General features: G+C 48.3%; 1 protein-coding gene across 2 annotated transcripts in view; it reads right to left on the minus strand.

Moving 5' to 3' along the window:
* GABRB2 (gamma-aminobutyric acid type A receptor subunit beta2) overlaps positions 1-1,100 on the minus strand; it is a 541,152-nt gene extending 540,052 nt beyond the window's left edge. For both annotated transcript variants that reach the window (XM_040441998.1, XM_040441999.1), the window contains exons 1-2: positions 1,024-1,100; positions 834-925 (exon numbers count right to left, since the gene is read on the minus strand). In XM_040441998.1, the coding sequence (XP_040297932.1) occupies positions 834-925; positions 1,024-1,100 (169 nt within the window). The remainder of the gene's footprint in view (positions 1-833; positions 926-1,023) is intronic.
* Positions 1,101-14,182: the final 13,082 nt, after the last annotated feature.

Genomic DNA, 14,182 nt, shown 5'->3' on the forward strand with positions numbered 1-14,182 from the left:
AGGGACATTGGGATTGACCATATAGCCCAAATGCTTCCATCCCATGGGCATGCACACCTCTGTGTGGATCCCCATTAGGACTAGGAATACACAGACAATCAGGGACATTGGGATTGACCATATAGCCCAAATGCTTCCAGCCCATGGGCATGCACACCTCTGTGTGGATCCCCATTAGGACTAGGAATACACAGACAATCAGGGACATTGGGATTGACCATATAGCCCAAATGCTTCCAGCCCATGGGCATGCACACCTCTGTGTGGATCCCCATTAGGACTAGGAATACACAGACAATCAGGGACATTGGGATTGACCATATAGCCCAAATGCTTCCATCCCATGGGCATGCACACCTCTGTGTGGATCCCCATTAGGACTAGGAATACACAGACAATCAGGGACATTGGGATTGACCATACAGCCCAAATGCTTCCAGCCCATGGGCATGCACACCTCTGTGTAGATCCCCATTAGGACTAGGAATACACAGACAATCAGGGACATTGGGATTGACCATATAGCCCAAATGCTTCCAGCCCATGCATATTACAGCTGCATTCAAACTCCTTCTAAGTCTAGTCCCAGATTATGAGAATATACAAGGCGAATGCGTCTGAAACCTTAATATAGCATGCTGGAAGCTCATCGTGATTAGACGGGACTGATCAGCTAAAATATTAATGGCAATGGTCAATGCCTTGTACAAGATAGTACAGAGGGGAGAGGAACAGTGCAGGGGATGGGAAGGGTTAAAGTTTGCTACAGATCAGTATTATCATTGCACCTGCACCGAAAATTCAGCCCAAAAACTAGAGATCAGGTCATTTACCTCCAAAATCTGGCCTCAGACGGATGTCATAGCCCTTCAAGAGTCTATCAACGGTCTCCTTTACCACTGACATATTGCTGGGTTCATTGGCACTAAAACACAAAGCAATATATGAATGTATGCCCCCCCAGCACACAGTGACACTAGGGTCCAAGCCAAGTGCATGCCCCTCTCATCTGAAAGCACTTACCTTTGTGCACAGACCATAGCAATTAGAACTTGGAATGACCAGATCCCAACGTAACCTTTTCTCTTGATTCTCAACATCCCTTTAGCTTTTTGATATGATTTAGGTGAAGAGCAGAAGACATCCAACTTATTGTGACCAGTGCAGTAATGCTGAAGTGCCGCGCATGCGCATCGCTCAGTACAACATCAAAAAGGAGCAGTGCTCGCTCGCTACAGACATAGGAGCAAACAATGGAAGGGACAGGGGGGACAAGTCCCCCCTCCCCAACTTTTAGGCAACCCAGTTACCTCCTCCCACCCCGGCAGCTGAGAGCGGTGGGCACAGTGCTGGCAATGACTGGTCTGTGCTCGGTGCGGGCAGCAGCCACTAGTCTGGATGCTGCTGCTGCTGCTGCTGCTGACACGGAGGCTGATGTGGGAGTGGAGGAGGGGGTGTGGGAAGTGAACACGAGCTTTCAACACTGCATCTAGGCTTCCATCCTGCCAGTGCCTGGCAGCTTACCTGGCATGTGAGGAGAAGCGTGCCCCCGACCCTGGGCAGATATAGACAAATGTCACCTTCTGCAAGTTCACATCTTACCTACATCTCCTCTCCCTTATAAGGAACCGAATTACTACCTGGCAAAATGACTTAAAAAGGACACATTTTGTATTTGTTTGCCTAATATGTCGTTTCATTTGAATATCACTTAATGGGGGATGCATTTGCAGTGTTTAATATTGATTATATGCTTTATGTTAGGATAGGAACTATTTGGAGGGGTGTAAATGCAGGTAAACCCAGTATAAATCTCCCCTTAAAGGGGTTGTCTCACTTCAGCAAGTGGCATTTGTCATGTAGAGAAAGTTAACACTAATGTACTGTGATTGGCCATATTGCCTCCTTTGCTTGGTTGGATTCATTTTTCCATCACTTTATACACCGCTCGTATCGAAGGGTCACGGCCACCGCTGCAGTGCAGATGGAAGGTGGATAGGACCGAAGCTGCTGCATGTGCGTGACTATGTGCGATCCGATAGTCCCGGCCACCACTAAGCTCAGTGGTTAGTACTGGTGCCTTGCAGCGGCGCTGGGGTCATACTAGGTTTGAGTCTTATCAAGGATAAACATCTGCATGGAGTTTGTATGTTCTCCCCGTGTTTACGTGGGTTTCCGCCCACAAGCCAAAGACGTACTGATAGGGACCTTAGATTGTGATCCCTATTAAGGACAGGTTGATGCAGAATTTGTCAGCGCGATATACGAGAGTAAAATAAATATATACATACTAGAACCCACCACACTTGCCCATGTTGTCAACCTGGTCTCAGAGATCAGTGCTGACCTTGTAAGCCACAAGTTTTTAACATGGACCCCTGAAAACATTTCCTACAGATATGATTAAAGGGCTTCTGTCACCCCACTAAAGTGATTTTTTTTTTTGGGGCTAGTTAAATTAGTTATATAGCGATATGTGAAAATATAATGGTGTTACTTACATTGATCCAGCAGTTTATTCAAAAAACGAAGTTTTATCATATGCAAATTCGGTCTCTACCAGCAAGTAGGGCGGCTACTTGCTGGTAGCTGCTGCAGAAATCCGCCCCCTCCTCTTGTTGATTGACAGGGCCAGCTGCGCTCTCCTCCTCCGGCCAGCCCTGTCGGCATTTCAAAAATCGCGCGCCTGTGTTGATTCGGCGCAGGCGCTCTGAGATGAGGAGGCTCGTCTCCTCAGAACTCCCTCAGTGCGCCTGCGCCGATGACATCACCGAAATAGAAGACGTCATCGGCGCAGGCGCACTGAGGGAGTGCTGAGGAGACGAGCCTCCTCATCTCAGAGCGCCTGCGCCGAATCAACACAGGCGCGCGATTTTTGAAATGCCGACAGGGCTGGCCGGAGGAGGAGATCCCGGCTGGCCCTGTCAATCAACAAGAGGAGGGGGCGGATTTCTGCAGCAGCTACCAGCAAGTAGACGCCTTACTTGCTGGTAGAGACCGAATTTGCATATGATAAAACTTCGTTTTTTGAATAAACTGCTGGATCAATGTAAGTAACACCATTATATTTTCAGATATTGCTATATAACTAATTTAACTAGCCCCAAAAAAAAAAATCACTTTAGTGGGGTGACAGAAGCCCTTTAAGAGATCCATTACTGGACGAAGCCCGGCAGCTATGCTCAGTGGGTAGTACTGTAAAACTTAATCACTGGGGTCCTGAGTCCAGATCCAAGCAAGGGAAAGAGCTGCATGGATGCATCCCTAGATTTGATGTAGATTCATCGGGATAATCTAGCTTTCTCCCACTGTGCAAAAACACACTGCTAGGTTAAAGGAGCTGAACCCCGACGTAACCCCTTCTTCCCCCAATCAGCCCTTCTGAGTTGAGCATCAGAGCATTCCGTTCTCCAAGGCTCGCCATTCTCCTGGGCTCCATCACAGCAGGACAAGGGCTGCTTGTTCACCTTTTTACACTGCTAGGCGGAGGCTTTCACCTAGCACTGAGCCCTGTGATGTCACCGGCATTAATGGGCAGTCTTCAATGCTGCCCTAGCTAGTTTTGCAGGCTAGGGCAGCGCTATAGCCGACCCAATAGTCCTGGTGATGTCAGGGCAAGGAAGAGTATGGGAGTATGAGATGCTCTGATGCTCAACTCAGAGGGGCTGTATGGAGGAAGAAGGGGGTATGTTCAGGTTCAGCTCTGAACCCCGATAACCCCTTTCATTTAGATTGTGAGCCCCAATGGAGACAGATGTGATGTACAGGACTTCAGAGCATGTTATCTCTATAGAAATACATTCACTATGTCTGACTATGTCGCTGTACAGAGGGCGAATGGTAGGTCTACCCTAAAGACTAGATTCTGACTCAAAAACAGAAAGGAATGGTTTGTCCTGTCATTAAGCAGTCATTTAGTTTTTCTGTAGGTAGCATGTTCGCATAATAAGCAAAGGATAGCACACACTATTCACTATAGAGAACAAGCTGTTTGAAATGCAGGAAAGCACATGGGACGGGGGTTCCATAAATGGATTCCCTCTCGTTCCCTCCTTGCTTCTAATTTAATGAGCTTCTCTGATGCATAAATCAGTTTCCTGGTAATGATCACAGGATGTGCTTGAAACATGTAGAATGCTGCAACAACATAGTCCCCAAGAACAGATCTTGGGGCCGCAACTGGAGGGACTGACCTATATAAAGTGATAACCTATATAGCTATAGAGAAATTCAGATTTCCATTAGATGCTTTCTCCATTGGTGCATGATGGGCTCCGATATGTTCCTGACAGGAATATATTGGCAAAAGTCTCAGCTTTTAATATCTGCATTTATGACTAGCTAGTATAGTCAGTGGCATATCCGTTTGGTGCATTTTTTCTGTGATTTATATGATTATATTTACATCCGCACAATGCTTCGTTTTGTGTAGGATGCCTTTGTGGTGCATGTGGACCGCGTCGGCATCCTCCATTGTACGCTTTTTATGCTGGGGATGGTCGTTTGCTGCGGTCCACATGCGGTGGGGCTGCTCCCCCAATGAGAAACACGCTACAGTGTTAGGGGTTTGAGCAGTTTTCCCATATTTGCCACTATATTTCTGTGATTTTGTTTTATATGTATTGAATGTGCCTTTACCTGGCATTTAAACACTCTTTTGCACCTGGTAGCCTCCATCACATGGTCTGATATGGGTGTGGCTTACAGGCTTGCTTTGTTCACATTGCACTAGTTGTCCTGCTAGGCGGTTATGTGGAAGCTTGGCTGTGAGCTGGATTATATCACCTTCAGACCGTGTTCACACCACAGTTAGCGTAGTGGTAGGACCCTTTGCCATGCTGAGTGACCGTGACGTGGTGCATGATGGGCTCCGATGTGTTCCTGACAGGAATATATTGGCAAAAGTCTCAGCTTTTAATATCTGCATTTATGACTAGCCAGTATAGTCAGTGGCATATCCGTTTGGTGCATTTTTTCTGTGATTTATATGATTATATTTTCATCCGCACAATGCTCCTTTTGTGTAGGATGCCTTTGTGGTGCATGTGGACCGCGTCGGCATCCTCCATTGTACGCATTTTTTGCTGGGGATAGTCGTTTGCTGCGGTCCACATGCGGTGGGGCTGCTCCCCCAATGAAAAACACGCTACAGTGTTTGGGGTTGAGCAGCTCCCCCAGATTTGCCACGATATTTCTGTGATTTTGTTTTATATGTATTGAATGTGCCTTTACCTGGCATTCAAACACTCTTTTGCACCTGGTAGCCTCCATCACATGGTCTGATATGGGTGTGGCTTACAGTCTTGCTTTATTCACATTGCATTAGTTGTCCGGCTAGGCGGTTGTGTGGAAGCTTGGCTGTGAGCTGGATTACATTACCTTCAGACCTTGTTCACACCATAGTTAGCATAGTGGTAGGACCCTTGCCATGCTGAGTGACCGTGACGTGGTGCATGATGGGCTCCGATATTTTCCTGACAGGAATATATTGGCAAAAGTCTCAGCTTTTAATATCTGCATTTATGACTAGCCAGTATAGTCAGTGGCATATCCGTTTGGTGCATTTTTTCTGTGATTTATATGATTATATTTTCATCCGCACAATGCTCCGTTTTGTGTAGGATGCCTTTGTGGTGCATGTGGACCGCGTCGGCATCCTCCATTGTACGCATTTTTTTTGCTGGGGATAGTCGTTTGCTGCGGTCCACATGCAGTGGGCCTGCTCGCCCAATGAAAAACACGATACAGTGTTAGGGGTTGAGCAGCTCCCCCAGATTTGTCACGATATTTCTGTGTTTGTGTCTTGTTTTATATGTAGTGTATGTGCCTTTACCTGGCATTCAAACACTCTTTTGCACCTGGTAACCACCATCACATGGTCTGATATGGGTGTGGCTTACAGTCTGGCTTTATTCACATTGCACTAGTTGTCCTTCTATGCGGATGTGTGGAAGCTTGGCTGTGAGCTGGATTACATCACCTTCAGACCGTGTTCACACCATAGTTAGCGTAGTGGTAGGACCCTTGCCATGCTGAGAGACCGTGACGTGGTGCACGAGGGGCTCCGATGTGTTCCTGACAGGAATATATTGGCAAAAGTCTCAGCTTTTAATATCTGCTTGTATGACTAGCTAGTCTAGTCAGTGGCATATCCGTTTGGTGCATTTTTTTCTGTGCTTTCTCCATTGCCCGGCAGGATCCATCAGCAGCTCGGTGGTGTGTTATAACGTCCAGTTCTGTAAAGGACATTGCTCCAGTTAATACAACATCTCTGTGGTTCTATGAATGCTTTGTATTATGTGGATAGACTATTGATGGACTGATAAGATCATTGGTTTTATTAGTGAGGTTCTGCAGCAGCAAGATCCATTCACCATACATTATCACACATCTTTAAACCTTTCATGAGAATAAACCAAAAGGCTGAATAGCAACATAAGAGTATGCTTGCATGTATAGATGGTATATGTGAGGTATGTACTTAGTATGTGTAGAGTATAGTATATGTACTGGTATATAAAGTGCAAGTGCTGCCAAAAATTACAAGGAAGAGGCACTCCAATGCAACCTGTATATCACATAATGGAGGGCCTCATTCACATTGTGGTACAATGGGACTCCTACACTCATAAAGCCTATGCACTAAGTGAACTGGCACTCCAATACGACCTTTACTACACATAAAGGAGGGCATCATACACCCTTGAAAAATTATGATTGATGGCCTGCTGGTGACCCTCAAAAACATTAGTAGCAAGGGCCTGCTGGTGACCCTCTAAAACACTACGGGGAAGGGCCTGCTGCTAAGCTGACTATCTAAAACATTAGGGGGGAGGGTCTGCTATAGAGCTAACTTTCTAAAACATTAGTGGCGAGTGCCTGCTGCTGATCTGAGTATCGAAAAAAAATTATGGACGAGTGCCTGCTGCTGATTTGAGCATCGAAAAAATTATGGACGAGTACCTGCTGCTGAGCTAACCATTGAAAAAATTATGGGTGAGTGCCTGCTGCTTAGCTAACCATTGAAAAAATTATGGTCAAGGGCCTGCTGGTGAGCGGACCCTGTAAAACATTATGGGCGAGGGCCTGCTGGTGAGCTAACCCTCTAAAGCATTAAATGCGAGAGTCTGCAGGTGAGCTGACCCTCTAAAAGATTATAGGTGAGGGCCTGCTGGTGAGCTGACCCTCTAAAAGATTATTGGTGAGGGCCTGCTGGTGAGCTGACCCTCTAAAACATTACATGCGAGGGCCTGCTGATAAGTTGACCCTCTAAAAGATTGTAGGTGAGGGCCTGTTGGTGAGCTGATCCTCTAAAAGATTGTAGATGAGGGCCTGCTGGTGAGCTGACCCTCTAAAACATTATATGCAAGGGCCTGCAGGTGAGCGGATCCTCTAAAAGATTGTAGGTGATGGCCTGCTGGTGAGCTGACCCTCTAAAACATTATATGCGAGGGCCTACAGGTGGGCTGACCCGCTAAAAGATTGTAGATGTGGGCCTGCTGGTGAGCTGACCCTCTAAAGCATTACATGCGAGAGCCTGCAGGTGAGATGACCCTCTATAAGATTGTAGGTGAGGGCCTGCTGGTGAGCTGACCCTCTAAAACATTATGTGCAAGGGCCTGCAGGTGAGCTGACCCTCTAAAAAATTATAGGTGAGGGCCTGCTGGTGAGCTGACCCTCTATAAGATTGTAGGTGAGGGCCTGCTGGTGAGCTGACCCTCTAAAACATTATGTGCAAGGGCCTGCAGGTGAGCTGACCCTCTAAATGATTGTAGGTGAGGGCCTACTGGTGAGCTGACCCTCTAAAACAGGGATGGCCAACCTGAGGCTCTCCAGCTGTTGCAAAACTACAACTCCCACCATGCTCAGACTGCCTACAGCTATCAGCCTACAGCAGAGCATGCTGGGAGTTGTAGTTTTACAACAGCTGGAGAGCCACAGGTTGGCCATGCCTGCTCTAAAACATTATGGGTGAGGGCCTGCTGGTGAGCTGACCCTCTAAAACATTAAATGCGAGAGTCTACAGGTGAGCTGACCCTCTAAAAAATTGTAGGTGAGGGCCTGCAGGTGAGCTGACCCTCTAAAAGGTTGTAGGTGAGGGCCTGCTGGTGAGCTGACCCTCTAAAACATTATATGCAAGGGTCTGCAGGTGAGCGGACCCTCTAAAAGATTGTAGGTAAGGGCCTGCTGGTGAGCTGACCCTCTAAAAAATTGTAGATGAGGGCCTACTGGTGAGCTGACCCTCTAAAACATTACATGTGAGGGCCTACTGGTGAGCTGACCCTCTAAAACATTACATGTGAGGGCCTGCAGGTGAGCTGGCCCTCTAAAAGATTGTAGGTGAGGGCCTGCTGGTGAGCTGACCCTCTGAAACATTATATGTGAGGGCCTGCAGGTGAGTTGACCCTCTAAAAGATTGTAGGTGAGGGCCTGCTGGTGAGCTGACTCTCTAAAACATTAATTGCGAGGGCCTGCAGGTGAGCTGGCCCTCTAAAAGATTGTAGGTGAGGGCCTGCTGGTGAGCTGACCCTCTAAAACATTATAGGCGAGGGCCTGCAGGTGAGCTGACCATCAACAACATTAGGAGCGAGGGCAGACTAATAAGCATGTTGATATGTAGGAAGAGGAGGAGGAGGACGAGAAAAGGAAGATTAAACCATATACCCTTTTTGTGGTGGAAGGGGTGCATGGGAATACAGTGTATTCAGTACATTATAAACAACACATTTAAAGTGCCTTTATGTTCAGCCGCTTTCCTCTGGTGGACTAGAGAAATTAGGGGCAATCCAGGCCTTGATCATTTTTATAAGAGTCAACCTGTCAGCATTTTCAGTTGACAGGCGGATGCGCTTATCAGTTAGTATACCCCCAGCAGCACTAAATACCTGTTCTGACAAAATGCTGGCGGCAGGGCAGGCCAGCACTTCCAAGGTGTAGAGCGCCAGTTCGTGCCACATGTCCAGCTTGGACACCCAGCAGTTGCAAGGCACTAAGGGATCATTGAGGACGCTGACCCGGTCTGCTACGTACTCCTTCACCATCTTCCAAAATGTTTCCCTCCTTGTGGCACTAGGCAGCGCATCAGGGTGAGGGTGATGGCGAGGTGTCATGAAACTGTCTCAGGGTTTGGAGAGTGTTGTCCTGCCTCTGTTAGAACTGATGTGTGTTCCCCTTGTCTCCCCTCCTCGGTTGATCAAGGAACTACATACTCTGCCGCCAGCGTTGTCAGATGGAAATTTTTCCACAAGGACCTTCTGGTATTGCACCATTTTGCTCGTCCTCTTTACCACAGGAATGAAAGATGAGAAGTTCTCTTTGTAGCAGGGGTTGAGAAGGGTGAACAACCAGTAAGGGTACTTTCACAGTAAGGGTACTTCGCTGAAACTGCCCGCCGAATCTGTCAAAACTTATGCAAACTGATGGCATTTGTGAGACGAATCAGGATCCTGATCCGTCTGACGAATGCATTGAAATGGCGGATCCATCTCTCCTGTGTCATCCGGAAAAACGTATCCGGCATTTATGTTTTTTCACATTTTTAGCGGTCTGAGCATGCGCAGACCGCAATGCCGGATCCGTTTTGCCAGAACACTCGGGGCCGGATACGTATTAATGCATTTCATTGGGAAAAATGGGCATTCTGGCAAGTGTTCCGGAATTTTGGACGGAGATAAAACCGCAGCATGCTGCGGTATTATCTCCATCCTGAGAAGGCAAAAAGACTGAACTGAAGACATCCTGATGCATCCTGAACGGATTGCTATCCATTCAGAATGCATTAGGATAAAACTGATCAGTTCTTTTCCGGTATTGAGCCCCTAGGATGGAGCTCAATGCCCGAAAAGAATAACGCTAGTGTGAAAGTCCCCTAATCGGTGTTGTCCAAAATGCGTAAAATGTGTGGGTCGCGTTAAAGGCAGCCTAACATAAAGTCAGCCATGTGTGCCAGAGTCCCAACAGACAAGACTTCGCTGTTGTCATCAGGAGGATGACTCTTAATCTCCTCATCCTCTTCCTCCTCTTCTGCCCATCCACACTGAACAGATGGAATTAACCTCTTCCAGACACATGACGTACCGGTACGGCATGATGTCCCAGTACTTAAGGACACATGACGTACCGGTAAGTCATGTGTATGTCCGATCACCGCCGCCCGGCAGGTGGTGATCGGAACAAGGTGCCTGCTCAAATCATTGAGCAGGCACCTTGGGTCAATGACCCCCCTGTGACCCCCCCGTGTCGGCGATCGCCGCAAACCGCAGATCAATTCAGACCTGTGGTTTGCAGCTTTTACATGTTGCAGCAGCGGCGGGCGGCGGTGCCATTAGGTCACCATGTGGTTGTAGGGGGGACCCAATGGCATGGAAGGCAGCGCAATGCCGTCCTTAGGCATTGGCGCTGCCTTCCGGGGAAGAGCCTGTGAGATCCAGCCCCCTGCATCTCACAGGCAGGAAGCTGTATGAGTTATACACACTTTATTACTCATACAGCCAATGCATTCCAATACAGAAGTATTGGAATGCATTGTAAAAAGGATTAGACCCCCAAAAGTTGAAGTCCCAAAGTGGGACAAGTGCGAGAAGACGTTCAGAGAGAGAGATGAAAGGTGATCTCTGATTGTTTGGGCAACATCACACTGCAGGCTGATGACTCATACTACTGTAGCTACATGAATGAGCAGGAATGGGGGTGATGTCATAAGGAGGTGTGGCAGCCCATCAATCAAACTGCCTAAGCCAGCCCAGCCTCAGAAGCAAGAACCCAGGAAATGAACAGCAGTCAGGCTGCAGGAGAGGATGAATCTGCGAGATGGTAAAACCCCTTTAAGGTGAAAATGAGCCTGGTCCTTAAAGAGTTAAACTTCCATGGGTACTACCCTCTGTAGCAGAGGCAACCGTCTCCTGCTCCTCCTCCTCATCATCCAATTTGCACTGAGAAGACAAACTGAGGGTGGTCTGGCTATCATCCTGTGTAATGTCTTCTCCCATTTTGACCTCTTCCACATGCAAAGTGTCGGCCTTAATTGTGAGCAGCGAGCGTTTGAGTAGACAAGGAAGTGGGATGGTGATGTTGATAATAGCGTTATCGCCGCTTACCATCTGTGTTGATTCCTCAAAGTTTCTAAAAACCTCACAGAGTTCAGACAGGTGACGACCAGCTGGTATTCCACTACTGCCCTCTGCTGCTCACAAAGCCTGGCCAACATGTGGAACGTGGAGTTCCAGTGCGTGCTCACGTCGCACAACAGTAGCTAAACTGCCAATTGCTGCTGCAGTGTTGACAGACTGGCGGAAGCTGTCGATGACTTGCGGAAATGTACACACACGTGGTGCACCTTCACCAGTAGCTCTGGCAAATTGGGGTAGGTTTTGAGAAACTGCTGAACCACTAAGTTTAAGACGTGGGCTAGGCATGGGATGTGTTTGAGCTTGCCGAGCTCCAAAGCTGCCACCAAGTTACGGCCATTATCAGACACAGCAATGCTGGTTCTAGGTTGAGTGGTGAGAGCCACAGCTCAGTCTGGTCTCTTATCCCCTGCCACAGCTCTGTAGCGGTGTGCTGTTTATCACCTAAGCAGATAAGCTTAAGCGCGGCCTGTTGCCGCTTCCGCACTGCAGTGCTACACTGCTTCCAGATAGCGACTGATGGCTGACTGGTGCTGCAAGAGGATAATTCTGAAGTGAAAGTGGAGAAGGAGGCGGAGGAGGAGAAGTGGGGGTTGGAGCCACTAACATAGGTGGTGGCAGAAACCCTGATGGAAGTAGGGCCCGCAATCCTTGGCGTGGGTAGCACCTGTGCGATCCCAGGGTACAACTCACTCCCGGCCTCCACAATGTTCACTCAGTGTGCCATCAGGAAATGTAACGTCCCTGGCCGAAAGCACTAGTCCACGTGTCAGTAGTTCAGTGGACCTTCCCAGTAACTGAGTTGGTAAGGGCACGTGTGATGTTACGGGACACATGTTGGTGTAAGGCAGGCACGGCACTCCGCAAAAAATTGTGGCGGCTGGGGACTGCGTAACAAGGGACGGCTGCTGACATCAGGCTGCGGAAGGCCTCAGTGTCCACAAGCCTAAATGACAACATTTCCAGGGCCAGTAATTTGGAAAGTTGCACATTTAGTGCTATGGCCTGTGGGTTTGTGGCTTTGTATTTGCGCTTGCATTCAAATGCCTAGGGTAAGGACACTTGTATGCTGCGATGGTACACAGAAGTGGATGTGGTCGTTGATGGTCCTTGCAAAGGTCCAGGTGCAGGGCAGGAAGCAACCGGGCCTGAGCCTTTGACAGGGAATTGGCCAGCATCTAACAAAGGGTAAGAGGAGGCAGTGATATGACCCACAGTCACAGATTGTGGACCCAGGCGTTCGGCGCACCTATTACGGTGCTTTGATGCCATGTGGCGGATCATGTTGGTGGTGGTGAGGTTACTAGTGTTCATGCCCCTGCTCATTTTTGTATGGCACAGGTTGCAAATTACAATTCTTTTGTCATCCGCATTTTCCTCAAAAAAGCACCAGACTGCGGAACACCTACATCGTGGCAAGGGAGATTTCCGCAGGGGTGTGCTCTGGGGAACAGTTGCGGGCCTGTTTGGTGTGGCCTTCTCCCTTTTTCCACCCCAATGCTTCTTCCAGCCTGTTGCAATGCTGCGGATCCCTCCCCCTCTGTACTGCTGTCCTCGCTCGGCTTGCCACCTTCCCTGGTTGGGTCAGTGACTTCATAGTCTACCACCTCTTCTTCCACTTCCTCGCTCTGCTCATCTTCCTGACTTGTTGACCTAACAACAACCTCAGTTATTGACAACTGTGTCTCATCCTCACCATCAACCTCATGAAACACAAATTGCCGTTCACCACCGTCATCTTCTTGTGACTGTGGATGCTCAAGAGTTTGGGAATCAGGGCACAAGATCTCATGTCCCTCTTCAAGCGGGCTTGTCGAAAGGCCCAAATGAAGGAATGACACTGAAAATAGCTCCTTGGAATTGTGTGGGATCACTTATTTGGCAAGACTCTCCATGGTGGGGGGAAGAAGGATCGGGTGAGACCAGAATCTTGGCTACTGAGACTGGACTTGGTGGAAGACAGGGTGGTGCTTAACCGACTGGAAGCATTATCTGCTGCAATCCAACCGACCACCTGTTCACACTGGTCTGACTTCGAGAGCATTGTCCTGCGCCACTCTGCAAACTGGAACATGAAGCCAGGTATCATGGATGATTGTTTTTCTTGTACTCTGGCAGTAGGCACAGTTTCAACACGCCCAGGGCCATGGTGTCACATACACAGGGGGTGGGGTAGTGACCACTGAACTTCACCCTCACCCCTGTCCCTGCCTACTTGCCTCACAAGTTCTAGCGACAAAGGACAACTGGTCGACAAACCCTTAACTAGGATAGTGCCGGGAAGACAAACAACACATAAACAGAAAGGTCAAACAATCCGCGTCAAAACCAAGAGAGCAGAAAAGGAACCAGAGGGGCAAGCTGAGATTCGTCAAGACAAGGCAAAGTCAAACCAGGAGAGCACGCCAAGACCAGAGGATGAGACGGACGGGAAATCGAAAGCCAAGCAGGAACAAACAAACCAGGTGAGTATCATGCAGGAAGGACCTCAATAACAGTCAATCTGTGGCCAGGAGTTTGCCTGTTTAAATAGAGCGCTGGTGGAGTCATGTGACATGGCCAGTGTCACATGACTCCTGAGTTCTGATGCAGCCGAGCGCCGAGTGATCAGTTCGGTGCTCAGCCCTATTGCGGTTGTCATGGGAATGAGCGACGCCGGGCGCGCTGATGAAGCGATGGCTCCCCGCCATCCCCACTTCCCAGAACACCGCATCGTGACACACGGCCTCTGTGTGCATCATCAGTCTCATGGCATTTCCTTGTCCCTTACTGCTTTCCTTCTTCATTTTAAATGTTATATATGCTTGAAAGTATGTCAAACGTACAGTAGCGTAGGATTTGTAAGTGTATGCGCAAAAAAAAAAAAAAAAGGTATTTGGGATGTGGAAACGTCACACAGGACATACAGTATACCGTAGATAATGTCGCTGATGTCAGCAGCAGCTAATTTAAAATTGTAGGGAATGTCACAGGTATTTTGGATGTGGGAACGTTACACAGGAGATGTACCCCAGGTAATATCACTGTCCGCAGTGTACACCGTCTACGGAAAAAGT

This window comes from Bufo bufo, chromosome 1 (assembly GCF_905171765.1).
Source record: "Bufo bufo chromosome 1, aBufBuf1.1, whole genome shotgun sequence".
Classification (NCBI taxonomy): Eukaryota; Metazoa; Chordata; class Amphibia; order Anura; family Bufonidae; genus Bufo; species Bufo bufo.